Raw genomic sequence first — 18,605 nt, 5'->3', positions numbered from 1 at the left:
CAGTAAGAGGTTTTGCTGGAGAGGGGTGGGCACACATCAGTCCTGGTCTCACCCTCCTCACTCAGCACTGCGGGCACCGATGGCAGAAGGACATGTGTTCAGGCCCCCTCCAACAGCATCAGGGGTTGCACTCGTGGACTACAAACTTGGCTCCATCAGAAGCCACAAGTGGACTCACTGATTATTACCCTGAACTCTCACTGGAAGATGAAAGCATGGAACAAGAAGTCCTTGGCTAATTGCCCTTCAAATTCCCTTGCTTGTCTGCTTCCTCACTTCTAAGCACTCTTCGAAAGGCCCAAGTGCTGCTGCACTCTTCACATGGATACTGTGGAGAGCCACCAGCAAATGCACACTTAACTGCTCAGCTCTCTTCTAACACGAAATAAATCCCCTCAGGCCAGTCCAAAGCAGGTGAGCAAAACTTAGATGTAACTAGAGGACACATTAGCCCCAAACCCCAATATTTACCAAATCCAGTCCTGAAGAACTACCTGGTTTGTGAGCTGTTGGGTTTGCTTAGGTTTCGTTGGTCTATCAAATTAAGATCAACTAGGTAGCCTCAAAAATTAACAACAAATAAGTAATAATGTCCCATTACTCTATGACACCATGCCAGAATTTCAGTAGCAAAGACAACAACACCTGCAAAGTTTCTCCTATTCTGACATCAGGTAATTAAGCAATCGGATAGAAATTGGTGGAACATTATTTTTTCCATGACAGAGATACAGAACACATGGAAGAGCTTACTCTGACAGAATCTATTTTTTTCCTATTATTGAAGTTTTTCCAAGGGAACAAAAAGCACCGTGCAGACTTTTCAAAGGAATTTTGATTACTGCAGGATAGAATTTTAGGAAATTAGCCTTAATAGTGGTGATGTTGGAATGATCATCCATTGACAAGAAATTTAAGAGGTTTTATTACTTACCAAATACACGTTTTATTGCCCTGTTACTTCCACTTACATTTACACTACCCAATTTAAGCCATTCAAATATTGTCGAGAACACCAAGTTTCCAAAAAAACATTGACATATCCTAGAGGCTCTGACATTAGGCAAAATCAAATTAAAGGGTGAGCATAGGGAGGACACATTCCTTATTTATTATCATAATTGATATTCATATATTCACAGTTTACCCAAAGTTCAGGCTATGCAAAAATTCTCAGACCCCTCAAATCCAATTTTTTTTTTTTTTTTGGATGTCTTTAGAAAAGGTTGAGCCTGAACTTCAAATATATTTTCAGGGATTAACAGGAAAGGTTATTTTTTATTACAACCAATTCATTCTAGTTGTAAAACCGTGACTAATTGCACACCACCTTTAAAGTCCAAATGCTGTGAATATATTTGTTCATTTCATTTCGTTTTCTGTTTAATGGGAGATTTATTGAGAAGACATTTGAATGAAGTCAGATGGTGGTATAAGCTTCATTGTCCAGCTTTTTGACATTAAGTCTAACTTTCACATAATGCTGAAAAACAGAGAGGAACTGAAGGTAAGTGAAAATGTGGTGGATGCTGAAAATATAGATAAAAATCACAATAGTTTTTTTGGTGGTTTTTTTTTTTTTTTTTTTTTTTTTTTTTTTTTTTTTTTTTTTTTTTTTTTTTTTGTTTTTTTTTTTTTATGGTCAAACAAGGCTTCCAGAGGCTAACTTGGAATAAGTACAGCTTTAATGATTGCTTGAACAAGGCTTAATAGCCTCAGAATTAGGAGTCAGCAATGTGACACACATACATCCTCCCCTTTCTCCTGTGGCAGCCCATTGGTTTCTTGGGATATCAGCACTAAGGACAGTGCAGGACCTCTCCCTCACTTGGCATTTCCCATTCCATTGCACCCACCACCATTCTAAACTAATACTAACACACACTACTAAAAGTAGTTATGTCTCTGTCACCTTAATGTTTCCCTACACCATTCCCCATCTGTTACAGGTTTGCTCTGTATTTCCATTCAGCAACACAGCAGCTCCTTCTGTAATACCCACTTAAAGGAAATCTTTCACATTTTGATTCTCCTTTCTCAATAACTGTTCTCTAAACTGCTGATGCCATCTGGGAAGCCCTTCTTTCATATGCCAATGCTTATTTACCTCCAGGACCACTCATGGTTTTTCCCCTCAATATCATTCAAGTCCTCCCACGCTAATGAATTGAATCACAGACCTGCAGTTGTCCAGGTCACATTTAAAAGAAGGGGTATTGCATATTTTTGCTGTCCTCCAGTCTGTGTGTGGAATTTAATTTGTGTCCTCTTGCAGATCATCCCTTCTCACCTCATCATCAAGGGATTTTATCCTTGCTTTATCCAAAGAGTACAGAATCTCCCTCCCCCCCACCTTTTTCTAACTTTTAGTGTAGCAAAGGAAAATTCTGAGATTTGTCACTACATAACCACAATATAACTCAAATTCACTGTAGAGCCCTCATTTCATTTTTATTTCCTTTTGTGGTTCTATATGTCTGGACTTCCCATTTTTCCATCTACCATTCCCCATAGGCTTCCTGCTTTAATACTAAAACATCTGAATCTTCTTTATCCGCTATTCCTCCCTTCTATTTAGAAAACTGGCTGAACCTACAATAAAAAACTTCTAGTCAAAGAAATTCCAGGTTTCTTGCACAATCCTAAGGCCACTAAGAGCTTAATCCAGATGACACTGCTAGTTAGACTCCTTGATTTATCAAGCTTTTCCCTTTTAGAACCAGATGCACAATCTCAGTCCTCCATTTCTGTAAGCCAAATCAGCTTCAGAATATTCTTGGACTGTAACATTACTATTATTATATAAAGTGAGAGCACCATGACAAATCAAACCCAAGCCCAACGTGACTTCACCTGGTGGTCCAGGGGCTCCCTGAGGCCAAGCTCCCTTCTCGACGGCTCTCCCCTCAGCAGATACAGCTACCCTTCAGGCTCCCCTTCCTTTGGGGTTCCAGCTGTGGGTTCCCCTGGCAGTGACCCACTCAGCTTTTTAAGCCAAATGCTGAACTCTTCCCCCGCCCCAGGTTCAGCTCAGATCAAAGGTTGAGATCAGAGGTTCTATCCTCGAATCCAAGACTTGTCTGTAATTCACAGCACCCTCTGCTCACATCCAGCACTAACAGCATCCCACATCAACTAACCCTTCACAAACAGTTGATGGCTCTTAGCCCACCAGGGGCAAGTTCAGGGCAAACTCCCCATGTGCAGCATTTTGAGCCCCAGACCTCTGTGGATGTTAATAAATTATTTGTTAGAGATCCTTTCTCCTTCCTCCCACTCCCCCAGTACATATTAACTTATTCTTTCTGTAGGACAAGTTTCTGCAGGCTCTGCTCCTGCTCTCCTCTAGGCAATCTGCACAGAGCACACCCCTCTTTTGCCAGTCTTGCTATGGCAATCTTAACCTTCTGGCAGAAATTCCCTTCCATGACCCCCAGGTCACCTAAAATCCTGCGTCAGACTTATTTTGATCATTCGAGAACAAAGGAAGGGATTCATAGGCCACAGTGACCCTTAACAAGGGGCAGAATTTCACCCTGGACTGATGGGAGGGGATACAGAAAGTTCCTGAATTTGTTGCCAGTATCTGAGCTGTGGAATTGGATGAGGGAAAGAGGAACGTCCACAATGCGAGCACGCACCATGCAGAGGTTTACATAACCCAATTTCAGCAGGAATGTTTCCGTAAGACTTATGCTGCAAATCCCCATTTGGGGGATTTAAAACATTCCCCCGCCAGGTTTATAATCCAAGCACTGCACAAGAAAAAACAGGAAAAAATCTGACCGTAGGCAGGCCTGTGTAACGTTCTCAACCAGTCTGAGTGGAAAAGCCAACAGAAAGGTAAACAAAGAGAAAAGTGATTCACTCGATCTGACTTTGCAAGTCAGCATAAGCTGGAGCTCCTGCTTCCTGCCTCACAGCCACATGCACCATCCATGTTGTTCAGGATTGCCCAGCAAAAGCTGCTTCCCTTTAAGGACACATAAAACTGTTCTATAGATCTCTGCTGGCATTCATAAGAAAGGCTTCTACCATTTAGTCATTTATTACCTTTCTTAAAAGGTTTCACAGCATTCTCCACAAGAAATACAAGCAGATCTGATGTTTTTCTGTGTTCCAGAAGGCATAAACAACACTGTCATTCTGCTATGAGGATTTGTTACAGACTGATCCAGATGCACGTGGTCCTCCGTTCTACCATTAGAAGCTGCCAGCTAAAGAAACTGCAGTCACACCAGCCCGAGTTCACAAGAATACTTTCTTTCAGCATCAGAACTTCAGGAACAAAATTATCATAAAAACTTCATGGCATTACAGATGGCGAAAATCCTTTTGATTTTTAGAACAAAGTAGCTTCTACAGTTCAAACCTTTCTTCCAGAAAAGCATTTTCTCCTCTCCCTGCAGATACTAGCTCAATAGCTCCCCTGGCTCCAACCCACTCTTAGAATGGTGCTTTACCATCTGTATCAAACCATGAGTTTGCCTACATTAAATTACATTCTCCCTTTTCACCCCAGTACTTAATCACATTCTAAGGTTCGATCTGATGAAAAAGAACAGCATATTGGTCACAGCAGATAATCAAGTTATTCCACAAGATCCAGAAGTAGAGGTCTGAGTCCACTTGCACTGAAACCTTCCAGTTTCACATCACATTGACCGTGTGTCAAAGGTTGTCACGTATCCACAGAGATAAATTCATTTCCATTCATTTCCAAGGAAGTGCCCCACGCTGTGTTGCAGCATTGCAATTGCATCTCAGGGCTGGTTGAATGGCAAGGGCTTTCCCATCCATATCATTCTCTATTAATAACTGCATTTGAGTCTTCAAAGCAGTTACACTGCAACATCGGGAACTTGCTATTGTCATAAGCACCCTTTATAAACCACATTTAATATGCAATTTCTAACAACCCATCTGACAAACACCACCCGCTCTCATTTGTGGGATACCCGAGGAAGTGGGCTCTCAACATGGATGTTCTTTTAAAGAAAATAGCAAGTGTCTGAACTGCAAAGACTTTCTGCAGGTAGTTACTGGGCTGTGACTATTAGCATGCTCTGCAGATACAACAGCAACTCAAAGTATTCAAACTGCTTCTCAAAATGAGTTTTGGTCAGTTGCCTTAGCAGTTCAGACAGATAAGAATAGCAGCAACTCTCATGCTTCATATACCTATGACAAACTGAAGTTTGAATGATTAGATAGTTCTTTTATCATTTGCTCTCCACGCATTAGTTTTTGGTTTTTTTTTCTTTTAATCAAAACATAGCAGATATGTATTTCTTTTGTTGAAATAACAAAAACACAAAGGAAAATTGTATTTGCTCTGCAAATAAAGTGTTTCACTTTATTTATTGGTTGTGGAAGAAAGCTAAATTGACATTCACTAAATATTCCTGCCCTGAACCTATTTCTCAGAGTAACTGAAGGAATATGATCAGAATCAAACTAAAAGAGCATACTACAAAACTTACCTGCAAGTATTTTTATGCAACTACATTCATTCATTACAAACCCCAGTTTTAGTAATTAGTCTGCAATCGAGGTAATTACAGATGATCAAATACTACTCCTTCAGCACTGAAAGAGAATCAAAACAGACTAAGCAGTCCATTCACACTTCTCACATTCAGACAGCCCCTCATCAGCTTCTGTGCCAGAAACAGAGCTACAGATCACGTGCAGGGCTAAGGCAATGGAGCACAGAAAGCATTCCCTTAAGTGGGTTTATTTGGTACTATTTTCGTTGATGTTTTACAGATATGTTATCATTGCTGGTACTCAGTGACACTTCAAGATCTAAATAAGCACGTACTGTCTTCTAACAGGTCAGACTACACACTTCAGAGTCAGTAAGCGAATCTGCCAGGGCACGCAGCCTCCTCTGCCATTCCCTGCTGTAGGGCCAGGCTAAGTGAGAAGGAGCAGCAGTGAGCCATCTGTACAGAGCTGCCTGCTGCAGCACAGCCAAGCATTCTCCAAGTGAAGATTTGAAGCATTATTTCATAGCAAAATGCACATGGGGTTTAGTACCACTGCTCAATCACTCCCAGTGTTTCCTACCACACAAATCTCATCTTCTAAGGGGGTACCAGGTTAAATGTATGGGATTGCAGTCTTTTAAAGAAGTAATAGGGCATATGTGAAATGAGGTGGCTAAGGAGGACTGAGGTCCCATTGTTATCTCAGGAGAAGGGAAAGCTGACAACTGTGCTTAAGAAAATCCACTATGGAAAACTGCACTGTGAACAGTTTGTTAGCTTTCCTGCTCTTGAAATAATATGTTAAACAGCACCCTGATGACCTAAAGTTAGCTAAAGTTAATAGATACCTTCCTCTTATTTCCATTATGATTTATGTAAAGTTCAGAAACAAGTAGATCAGTAGCAAGGCTCATGTGACCTTAACCAGATGTTAAGAAAACAGAACTCAAGCTCTGTTTAGCTTAACTCATCCCCTTTGCAAAGGCAGAGAGGAGTACGTGTTGCCAAGAGATAAGGAAGAGCAACGCCTGGGTGTGTATTTCTCTGTATATTGCCTGCACAAGTGTCCTACTGCCAGATATGACCCTGAGCAGCATACACTAATGTGCTTCGAGGGGCTGAACTGAAGGCTCAGGGGCAACGAAGAACCAGTGGGTGGATTGCCATGGAGTAAACCTGATAGATTATTTAAGAAACACCTGTTTGGTTTATTAGGGTGTAAACATTCCTCCAGCAGATACTTCCAAAATAACATGCCTCTCCCCAGCCATGACAAACCAGGAGTGCCTTCCAGATATGATTGTTATGAGTTGGCTGGAAGTTCACAGACATCTCCATAAACGTTTTATAAACCAGGTATCAGCTACTACTTGCTCACAGACATGTTTTTGAAGTAGCCCTGAACAGAGCATAAGAACCATTCACATTTATCTGAAGAGTGAGACACTCCACAAGGCTTCTGCTACTACTGCTCAGTTGTTTCCTTTTTTTTTTTCTCCACCAGCCAGAAAAAGTTGGGGTAATTCCAGCAAGCTTCTGCAGTTTTAGCTTTGTTGTCCCAGCTACAGACCCTGAATCAACTTGTTCCAAGGTGCAGTTTGGCTATCCTTTCCTTGCAGTCTCATTATTTCAGTGATATACATTTTTCCCCCATGGACTACAGAGGGAGGTCTTTTCCCCCCACTTTCCTCAGCTTCGGCTCTTTAACTTAAGTCCCAACAGTTTATTACACACTAACACATTGCTAAACCACAGTCTAGCACTAGATAATCTTTTCCTGCAAGTTCCTGAAGTCTTCCTGAAGAAGAGAGGTGCTCCAACCAAACAAGACAGCAGACAGGAAAACTGAGGGTAGGATGCTTTCACTGTTTGAGTATTGGGTAACTACAACTGTGAATTCCATCAGTTATAGAACTCTCAGTCACCATTTAATTAGCAAACTCCAGAGAAAGGTGAAAGTATAGCCAAATCTAGTTAGGCATGTCTGTGTCCAGGCCAAGTCCCTGGAGGGAAAAGCAAGCAAAGAGTGCATGCAGTTGAGCATGCAGTGCTGATTTATTCAGCTCACTTTAAAAAACAAAGTAAAACAGCAAGCCCATCTCCTCCACGCTGGCTCTATCACTTTTTGTGCTGGTTTTTCAAGAGGAAAATTCAATTTTTAACAGAAATTGGTCTTTAGTCTGACAAAAGGAAGTGTACAGTTCTGTACTGCAATCAGGATCAATCATTTCAAACTCACCCAGGATGATTTAGGATCATTGTGCAACGTTCTTCAGAAGGGTGTGCGCTGCACCGAGTAGCTCACAGCCTGAACATCAGCATGGTGGCCTGTGCACAGGGAAGTAACTTCTCTACTCAGCAAGGACAATGGGAAATTCATAAAGTGATATTTTAGGGTTTGTCAATATACAGACTCCTTAACATCTCAGCAGGAGTATCAGCAGCAGGTCCCCACCTTCAAAGAGCGAAGGGGTAAAATACTGGCACCTATACAAGCAAATGGGAAGTTAGCCACAAAGAATGAGACAAAGAACAAAGCACCTTCCACCCCAAGCAGTGGTCTGGAGCTGCCTTAGAGATGTGACTCAGCTCCTGTAATGCCACAATAAATAGAAAAAAAAATTAATAACCGTGAAGATGATATCAGAGGGTCAATTTTCAGAAATCACCAAAACTCATGCAATGTATTTATCACAAAAGCAGTTGCCCTCAATTGTATTTCAACAATAGGTTTATTTTAAGAAACATAACATGACATTAAGTAAAAATGCAAAATTGTGCAATTATGGCAAAATGTTTAAAAATCCACACATTTGCCCTCATAGGACTACAGTACTTCTTACTAACATACCTGAGCACTGAATGTTGGGTGCCATTTCTAAACAGCTTTACAAACAGGGAGCTCATCATTTTCTTGTAGAACATACAAACACTGCATGTTTGGTGCACCACAATTGCTTTTGTTATCCTAAATTTTACTGGAAGAATCAAGCAGAAATTACAAAACACTTCCTTCTAAAGTAATCAGTAATTTTGGAAAAGATTTACCCCTCTGTAAATCCTTACAAGAAATTAATTTCATAAAAGGGAACAAATGAATGCAGAAAAAGTTACTAAATGGGGAGAAAACATACAGGTTACTGTTTAAATTTTCGCAGTACCTTTGGTGCAATTATTTTTTCCTGTGCTGTGCAAGGTTACTTAAGCTCGACTCTAAAGCAAAAACTTCACCAGGAATCTGACTTTCAGCAAAATGGAGAAGCATTTAAGAATTGGCAAAGTCTCACAGCTATATTACCATCTCAACAAACTCCTCATGCAAAAGATTCCGTATATTCTACTCCCACAGCAAGTTCCAGGGTTCAGCTTTGAAACACATTACAGGCTTGGATCACACCCTCAGTTTGAATGGTTAAACAGAATGGAGATCTTCGTACTTTAGTGCAGATAAACAAAATTAACAAACCTACTGCAGAATTAACCACAGCATATTGTACTTCTATACATCACATGACCAGTCAATCGCTAACTCAATTCTATTTCATAGTTTCAAGTAATATATTGAAATTTTTTCTACTAAATAAATATAGAAGATTGTCAAAAAGCAGCAAGAAGTCTCGTAAATATTCAACCAAGCTTAAAAAAAAAAAAAAAAAGGAAAGTTATATAACACTTTGCAAAAGAATGGTTTTACACACAAATGCAACACTGTTAGGGAGGGTGCTTCAGAAAGCTTGCAGCTAGAGGCCTACAACAGCGCAAAGAGAGCCAAGGACTAAGGATAACTTTAAAAATGAAATTAGTTGTACTAAAAAGAAAGCTCTTACTCTTGGCTATGGATATATATAAAACAGTATCCAGAAGAAAACTAAACAAAGAAACAACACGCCTCAACACTGTTGTAAAATGCAGTCTTAGCAAGCATCAGCTTTACTTCAGAAAAAAAAAATCCGGCGCTTGCATCTGAAAGAAGCAGTTTGGTAAATCTCTGAAGATGAGGTATGTAATGCAAAGAGGCTTTTTTTTTTTTTTCCTTTTCATTTCACAGTTTTGTTTTTGTCTTTTTAACATTTTGTGCAAGAATTGAGAAATAGATCCAGGCCGGTATCTGTAAATCAGAAAGATTTCATTTGGGAACATAAAGACCACATGGCGAGTGAACATTATCCAAATCCTCAGCCATGCCAGGGGGATAAACATTAGTGAGGTCACTATTTGGCTTACTGAAATATCAGCTGTTAAGCCAGATAACAGTAAGAACTTAGAGCCAGTAATGGCCACTGCCATTTCAAGTTAGTTGGTTTATTCCTTCAGTAGATTTGAGAAATAGGAAAGAGTAAGATAGCTCACACCTGTTGCTCCGGAAAAACTAGACCTGCAGCAAACCAAACGTGGCAAGTTACAGCTGCTAAGGTTTTTAGGATTCCTCTTTTCCCTTTCATGTCAAGTTTCCACTATTGAAGTAGAGGCTGAACTTGGAAATTTTTTTTACTTCTGGAAAAGTAAGCTACATGTTTAATACATAGAGAAAAGTGTTGCAATACATTGGATTCCTATTCTAGATTAGCATCTAATATTATTTAAGCCATGGACACTTGTTATCAATTTTGCTTTAATACACTGAATAACGAAGACAGCTCAGTAGTGCAAAATTTTCACATTATAGATCAGAATGAAACAAAGTATTTGAGGGCTCAATCACAGGGAGAAAAAATATAACTTGTCAAGTTAAGCCACACATTTTAAAGTTACTGGAGCACATGCTAACACTGCACACAGCACTGTACTTTAGTGGAGACAAAATGAACACTCCACAAAAAAAAAGTCAATATTAAGGCCATATCCTGTCACCATCCTGTGCAAGAATATCACTACAGTAAAAATGTTATGTTAGAAAAGACAATATAATGACAGAACAGGGCCTGGAAACAGACACTCAATGAAAACTAACAGGCTGTCTTAAACAGCAGCGTAACATTAGCCCATTTCAGACAAACAAGTATTAAAAATGTACTAGCACCATCAACTTTTGGATTAAAGCCCTTTATGGGATGAAAAAAAGTTTTAAAGCAGTGTTATAAATATTTTTTACAGCACTACACCTAAACGGCAGTAAATAGGTGTTGGGATTTGTTTTCCATATCTTTTAAGCTCAAATTTCAACAAAAATCCATGGACAAGAAGTGGCACAGCAATCTGAACAGGCCTCCTTCCAGGCAAAGGTACTCCGTGTTCCAATTCTGACTTGAGTTTGTCCTCCCAAACTGTAGTGCACAAACAACAACACAAAACATCTTTGCAGACTTCAAAAACAGTACAAAAAAAAAAAGATCATTATGAATCAGGATCTATCATTCCTCTATGCAATTTTAATTTCAAATGAAAAAAAAGCCAAAAAAAAAAACCAAACAACTTAGTGATATTGCCTCAAATTTTACCCGTATTTAAAAAAAAAAAAAAAAAAGAAAAAATGAAAAGTCACTCCAAAACAGCTTGGACATCCTTAGCTATTAATGCTAGATTTTCTTTCACTGTAGTGCATAGTTATCCTGACTCTTCCACTTAACTTGCTCTTACCACAAATACGTCTTCGAGTATGACATGATTAAGTGTTCACCAGAAAAAAAAATGCTGATAATTGCACTTCGTAACCTCCTTCTCATTTCCCAGGAAAATATCAGTAAATATGAAACTGAACCAGTAATACCCTTCACAGACTGCAACCTTTAAAGAGCACCCATCCCCACATAAAAAAAAAACAAACACAAACCTGTCTGTTTCAGCTTACAATAAATACTGACAATTTCTTTGTTTTAAGACGTTTTCTCTAGCATCGGATCACCACTGAAATCACTAAGGCCTGTTACTGAAAAAAGAAAATTAAATAACTTTCTGAAGACACTGTGGATACAACTTAGCAACTACACATTCAAAATGCCGGCCTAAATCCCAGAGCCTATCTGGAGTCTCATATACTTTTTGCCATTGGTCAGTGACCTCATCATACTGATAGAGAGAATTCTTCCTGCTGGTTCTGAAAACGTGCTCTTCAACAGTGACTTGAGTAGCTCTGACAAACAGGTGGAGTTTGTTTTTGAGGAGTACAAGTTTTATGTATGGATTAATGGATTGATCACACGGGAAGTCTTTCTTTCGAGTCCACTTATTTTGTTCAATGTCATAGGCCTCTACGGTAAACATACGTTGATGGTTTCCACAGGTTCCAGCTATGTAGTAGATGGAGTCATTGTACACAGTTGCCAAGCCTTGGATTCTAGGCACAGTCATTGGAGTCAAAAACCCCCAATAATCCTTCTGAGGATCATAGCAGAGAAAAAATTCCCCTGGAAAGAGAGGAAAAATAAAACATAACTTATGCTTTATTTCCATAACAGCAATTCTGCAGCTATTAAGTTTACAGTTATATTCTTCCACGTATTAATGTCTACAAACTCTTAAAAGCCCTGATCCTAGAACAAAAATCCAACATTGTCTGCTTTCTTCAAAACTCACAGAAATACTAGCAGCAAAAGCAAAAGCTACTCTGGGTTTCTATCCTAGCTGAAGAAAACCGAATTTGAAGTATACCACAAACACTGTGGTGGAATGCATATTTCCCACCTATTCTTTACTACTTTTAAACCATGCTTAAGAACTTGGGATAAAGCCTGTCCAAATTCCAGCCTTCAAGCATCCAAAGTATTTATTCTGTTCTCTGTTATCTTCATAAAGTGTAACCTACAGAAAAAATCTCAGAATTCAGTACTTGAAAGTCGTTAAATCCGAGCAAATAATGTGTCTTGCACTACAGACTCTGAAGCTGTTTGTATCACTTGGCTGGGTTATACAGGTTGACTGGGTTTCAAAGGATGCCAGGTGAATACTTGCACGAAGCTGTGATTCATCATTAGTTTTGTGCCTGGACTATATGGTATTTCTTCTGTTGACTGCACAGAGCAGCTTATGCAGACTGTAGATAGCAGAAGCTCAGATGACAGAAAGCTCATGCTCTGCAAACTTGGTAAGAAGAACATGGATAAAGATTACCTTGTCTTTTATGAAGCTCCGGGAACAAAGGGCTACAATTTGCCAAATATTAGCACAATTCAACTTCATGCCTATTTTACATGGATATTTTAAAGAATTTTAACTAGGCTGCACTCTAACCAAGCTCTTCAAATGTGACAAAGAATACAGACATAATACAATAAAAAGAATGGAATGCAGCTTAAGACATTAAGTCCTACAGGTAATGCATTTTCTGATTACTCACTTTTGTTCCATTGTGTAATCTCCTATGACTGATGCCTGCAACCGAGCTGGCATTTTAAGACTCATTAATCCTTACTGACTACTTCAAACTTACGAGTTTTCTCTACAAAAATTATTAATAGTTAACTTATTGTAGACTATTAGAGTGCAATTCAGTCAAGGTTTTCACCTATCACACAAATAGGAAAGTTACTCATTTTCTGCAACATGGATTATTTAATTTGCTGGTTAGTGCAATGACGTGGTTTATTTATGCAAGCATTGAGTTGTCATTAAAACCACTGAAGCACAGAACTATTGAAACTAAGATCTGTAAACAAGATGCATTCTTATTCTATAAGTCGTAATGTCTCTCTAAAAATTATCTACTTTATAGTGGTTGCAAGAAACATTTAAAGGACAAACACATATTCTAGGTTGAAGACTCCTCAGTGCTCCTCTTCAGTGATCTAAAGAGGATATCTGACCCAACAGACTGAGAAAACTAGCAACAGTAACAACTATTTAGAGCCACAACAGGATCAGATGTCATACAGATACGATGAAAGAACAAAACCATCTATAGGTCCTGTGGAAGCCCTCCAACCTTGCTGAGTGGCAGGAGTGCAACGTCAAGAAGTCAGGTTGACTTCTGATAAATTACAGTGAGTTTACAGATCTAGGACCCAAGTTCTGAAAGTGTTTGCACAGGAATGGACCTTAGCAAAATAAAACTAAGATACTCCCCTGTTCAATCTTCCTTTCCACTTGGGAGTCTTACTACAACCTCATATACAGCCTCAGCACTTTTAAGCTTAGAGTGCAACAGGGTCAAATACGTACAAAATTATGCATTTCATGTAAGCTACATAAATAAAGTAAGAAAGGGAAGAATAAATGATTTCATCCATTCCCATAACAATCCTTTTTGGAGTCCTAAAATATAATTACCAGTCTAAACGAACTGCAAACATCTTTTCTGTCACACCACTTTCATCTGCATCTTGGCAATAAATCATTCAGGACATGGTTTTTTTTAATCCTTATTGATTATTCTGATGTACCTCTCAAATATGGATATAAACACTGCTGGTACTACAACTGTGCTTAAATCATTAAGTTAGGCATCAAAATGCAACAAGCTTGATCACTTATTGGAAGATGGGATGGAAAGACCACACTGTAATTCCCAACCAAATGAAACAAGCTAATTAGAAAAAGATCAAGCACCTTCCTTAGTTAGCTAAAAAGCTAACTAACAGAAAGCAGGGTGGGACAGAAGGAAGGCCTACCATGGCTAATTCATTTTTTTACAACTCACTAAGAGACTCCAGGCATTTTCACAGGTTCAGCTAAATAAAATGTAAAATACTTTTTCATGACAACAGCTGTTCTTCAACATTAGTGCATTTCACCCAAATAAAGATGTAATACATAATTTCCACCGTACAACTTAATACTGAATTGTTAGCAGAAACGGCAGTTGTGGCAGGATTTGATACAACTCAGTGACACATGCCCAGGGCCCAAAAACTCAAGCAGTAACTTCATTCTTCCTTGCTCACTGCCCTCCCCAACTTTTCTCCCATTCTACTGTCCTGGGCATTCTTTAGATGTCCCAGAAACTTGGGCTTTCTACGGTGCTTTTAAGAGACAGTTGGCTTGAACAACCCCCACTTCCAGTAAAACACCATAAAGCCAGTCAAACCGCCTTACCCTGTAAAACATAGATGTTATCCTTATATTCCACAGCACTATGAAACTCCATTGCTACCGGCATTGGACAGACAGCCGTCCAACAGTTCTCTCTGCTGTCATAACACTCCACAGACTTGAGAGAGTTTCGCCCATCTCCTTCATAAACACGACCACCTATTGCATACAGTTTACCACAGCAATGAACCAATTTGCAGCCTATTCTGGCTCGCAACAAAGGAGCTTTCGGAATCCACCTATTGCCAGAGTGATCGTACATCCAGAAATCACTCTCTGCTCTGTGATCAATGGAGACCTCACTGCTGCTTGGTCTGTAACCACCCGCAATATAAATATCATTATCAGGAGATACAAGAATTCCAACCTCCCTCAAGTCATTTGGTGGCTTGCATAGTTTAAACACTCTCCCTGTGACCGAATCTAAACAAGGCACTGTTTGCTTCTTTCCTGAGTGTTTGTGGGCAGCATCAAAGCATATGATCATTTCAGAAGCAGTCATTCCAAGCCGTTGTGTATAGCCATTGGCACTATGTTGTCCCTTTTGTACACAGCTTTTGGCCATAGCCTGTGCAAACATGGGAGGGATTTTCTCTAAAAATGTCTCTTCCAATAGAGGCATACGGATGCATTTGGCAAATATTTCTGGAAGGTGCACTTCTCTCTTATTTTGTTCATGCTCAAACCACCTTATAATGCTGTCATAAACATGTTCTTCTTTGTCTACATTTAAGTCATCACTGTCGAGTATACTTATGAGCTGGTCTTTTCTCAACTGAAGAAACTCTTGCTCTTTGGTGACACTCAGAAACTTTTTACGAATGTAGTCTTGTGATCTGTCTTTGAGTTCCTGATGACCATAGTGATCAGCAAAGATAAACACCCCAATGGAGTTCTGTGGGTCCAAGTGACTGATCATGTATTTAGCACACTGGTCTTGTATGGAAGGGATCTGGAAGATACTAGCTGCAGTGAACAAAGCTTGAACGTTGGCCTCTGTCAGCATTACTCTGGAGGTATATGCATAGTTCAACACTAAATGCATTGACTCTGCTTCAACACCAACTATACGAACTTCTTTCTGGGTACTCTCTGTAAGGCCGCTAGTGAACATAGATCTACAAAAGAAAAATATTCAGCAGTTTATTTGCAATTACCTTCTAACTACAGATCTAAGAAATTTATGCCATACAGCTAACCCCAATACAGCTAATCCCAACACCTCTGCCCTTCTATGGGCACAAACGCATTTAACAGTGATGTTACACTGTTCTGCTCGGGATCCTAAACTTAAAATCAGTCCCAGACTTAATAGGTCAAAAATGCTAACTTGGAATTACTTCCTTAATTATCCCACTAATTCCATATAAAAGTTCATTCATTTTAAAAGCAAAGCTCTTGACATATTCAAGTCATCACACTCAACTTTCAACATGTTATTCATATGCATATTCCAGCAGGACAGAATACTTAACTTTAACTATACTGTTACTGTAAAAAGATACTTACTAGGTACACTGTAACATCAATAGTTACATGGAATGTTAGTAAAGGTGTGCTTTTTTTTGGTCATTTAATGAAAATCATTTATAATTCCCCTTTTACTCATCCCTAGATCAACAGACCACTGTACCTGAAATAAGGACTGATTGCAGCAAGAACATTTCTATGACAGGAGAATGTTTTCCCATGATCCACTTCCACTACAATATCTGTCAGTTGTCCTTCATCATACATGGTTTTAAGTTGTTGAAGAATACTGCAAGCATGGAAGGGGTCCATTCCACTGCTGACTGTGTTTGAAGGAGGAATCCCATTCACCGTTTGTGAAAACTTACTTGGTTCTACAAAGCAAAATTGAAACCATTTAAAACAGAAAAAGAGAAAGCACACGTGCAGAACAAATATTTAATGCAAGTTAATACTCCACATGGCCTTACTGTCATCATCCGTTAACAGCAAGTCTAACATTCCCAAGGGTGAGTAAATATATAAGGATATATGGGAGTGGGTTGAATTTGTTTGTTTGAGCTTTTTTTTTTTCCCCCCTCCTTCCCTAGTTTACTAACTTTAAGAAAAAATACAGAGTATTTACATGAATGTCCTACTGGATATCTCTTGGGAGGTGTGTTGGAGGGAAGGAAGCATCATAATGTTTACTGACCTCTAAAATGGGAAGAACAAAGAATGCAGAAGAGTAGGACTAGCCCACAACCTAAATCACCATTTCACAAGTCTGTATGCATGTACTTAACTTCACACTGAAACAGGAACCAGCTACTGACTTCCACAAATGATGACTAACAGAGTAAGAGAATGAAGAAACAGCCTTACAGTAAATATATAGAGCAACAAACCTAGAAGACGAATTCACATAAATCTGTATATCTGGTTACATGTTTTTATTTACCGGTGAAATGCAATTACCACTTAAGACTTCCCAGGTGTGAAAGTACTTGCATATCATTGTGAAAACAAGCAAAGAGAACACACTCCTAAGTAACGTGATATGCTTAACCAAGTAAATCCCAAAGTGAAAATTGAGTAATACCTCAAGCCCCAAAAAAACTGTTTCGTAATAGCAACAAGATTTTTACGCAACAACAACAAAGGAGAACTCAAAAGAAAAACATTAGGTGGTAAAAGCTGCAAATCAGGTGATGCTGCTGACTGCAACTGAGAACCTTCAAGAAATGTAGGGCAACACAAAGGGGAATAAAGGACAGTGAACAACAACTGGGAGATAGAAATTTTAACACATGGCAACACACAGGAGCTACAGTTTCTCTTACTCAGACACAGTTTTGAGCACTCTCAATTAAATCAGCGCGGATCTGCTGGTCAGGCACACGTTTTCCTGGTAGGCTTAAGGCCAAATATTGTCAGTGCCTCTTCAAACTACTGTTAGAAGTCCTCAAAACACCTTTCCTCTCCCCTCCTCCCCCCCAAATAAGTTAGTAAATACTATATTTAAGGACAAAATCTTCAACAGGGGGATTGATTGCAGTAACTAACCATCAACATTCAAAAAAACTAACCAGTCACAGGGAAAGAGGGGAACTCAGACCTCTTTCAGAAGTAGAGTTAGTGATAAACTTCCAAGGAAATACTTGGTACACGGTTGCCAACGTTTCCTACCTGGCCAAACCTTAATGTACAATAAGGCAGCGATACAGCTGCCACTGAAGGGGAGTTTGAGTTACATTCTAACACTGAAAAGGTTCAAAATAGCCCCTCCCTGACCCTGCCAGTCACCCAGGCAATGAGCACATGCGACCAAGGCAGCTTCCAGCACTGATGGAATCAACCAGGAACGCTCACATCCACGTATACGCTTCGCTCTTTCACCCTTAACACCATGCACCTCACGGGTCTCACGCAGCCACTCTCACTCACCACCTCCGTCTCCCTATCACAACAAGCACCTTTTTCTCCTAATATTCTTCCCACTCACACCCCCGTTTTTCCCAGCACCCCCCAGGACTCCCCACGCTCACTCTACACACTTCCACACCACACTCCTCTCCAGATCAGCCCCCCATCCCTCCCAGCCCCTCCCACCGGGACCCCCTTAAACCCGACTCCCCCAAACCCACATTCCCCCACGCCGCACCCCAACCCCGCAGGCCTTACGGGGCCCACCAGCTCGACCCCCACACCCTACGCCCCGGCAACCTTCCCCAACCGCACCGACCTCCTAACGCTGCCATTCTCGGGGCCCCAGCTCCGGCAGCGGGAGAGGGGGGGGAAAGGGGGAGGGCGGCCCGAGAGGAAACGTCACCTGCGCCGCTTCCTCCGCGCCGCTTCCTCTTCGCTCGCTCCCGCGGAAGCCTACCCCCGCTCCCCGCACCACCCAACAAGAAGCACGCTGATTGGCAGGGCGTCACCGAGGCCTGCTGGGTAATGTAGTGCTGGCGGCGGAAGGAGCACGGCTTCTGCCGCGTGGGGAATGCTGGGACTTGTAGTCCGCAGAAAGCGAATGGGGGCGGCCCGGGCTCTGTTCGTCGCCTAGCAACGAGGAGGCGGGAACTGAAGGGCGGCCATTTTGGGGCCCTCAGGCAGGGTCGTGAGGGTGGAGCACGGCCGGGAGGGAGTTTGCTCGCCTTTGGACACTGCACAGAAATGGCCCTTCTGTATAATAATGATTCC

At 40.4% G+C, this 18,605-nt stretch overlaps 1 protein-coding gene and 1 long non-coding RNA gene across 3 annotated transcripts in view; both read right to left on the bottom strand.

Annotated features, from left to right (window-relative positions):
• Nucleotides 1-3,001, bottom strand: part of LOC122185298 — a 4,231-nt gene extending 1,230 nt beyond the window's left edge. The window contains exon 1 of the long non-coding RNA XR_006180834.1: nt 2,854-3,001. This is a non-coding gene — a long non-coding RNA (uncharacterized LOC122185298). The remainder of the gene's footprint in view (nt 1-2,853) is intronic.
• A 6,311-nt stretch (nt 3,002-9,312) lies between these two features.
• On the bottom strand, nt 9,313-18,308 carry KBTBD8 (kelch repeat and BTB domain containing 8). Of its 2 annotated transcripts, none has more exons than XM_042880959.1 (4): nt 18,238-18,308; nt 16,090-16,300; nt 14,460-15,574; nt 9,313-11,836 (listed from the first exon to the last, which is right to left on the bottom strand). In XM_042880959.1, exons 2-4 carry the CDS (start codon nt 16,236-16,238, stop codon nt 11,373-11,375), a joined length of 1,728 nt encoding a protein of 575 aa, XP_042736893.1. In that variant the 5' UTR covers nt 16,239-16,300; nt 18,238-18,308; the 3' UTR covers nt 9,313-11,372. The 2 variants fall into 2 exon arrangements, with proteins under 2 accessions (XP_042736893.1, XP_042736892.1); XM_042880958.1 differs by lacking the exon at nt 18,238-18,308 and adding an exon at nt 18,151-18,232.
• Between the last annotated feature and the right edge of the window lie 297 nt (nt 18,309-18,605).

Source organism: Lagopus leucura, unplaced genomic scaffold (genome assembly GCF_019238085.1).
Source record: "Lagopus leucura isolate 7727_CA_CO unplaced genomic scaffold, USGS_WTPT01 Super-Scaffold_100028, whole genome shotgun sequence".
Taxonomy (NCBI): domain Eukaryota; kingdom Metazoa; phylum Chordata; class Aves; order Galliformes; family Phasianidae; genus Lagopus; species Lagopus leucura.
This window is presented reverse-complemented; position numbering and strand designations above follow the sequence as displayed.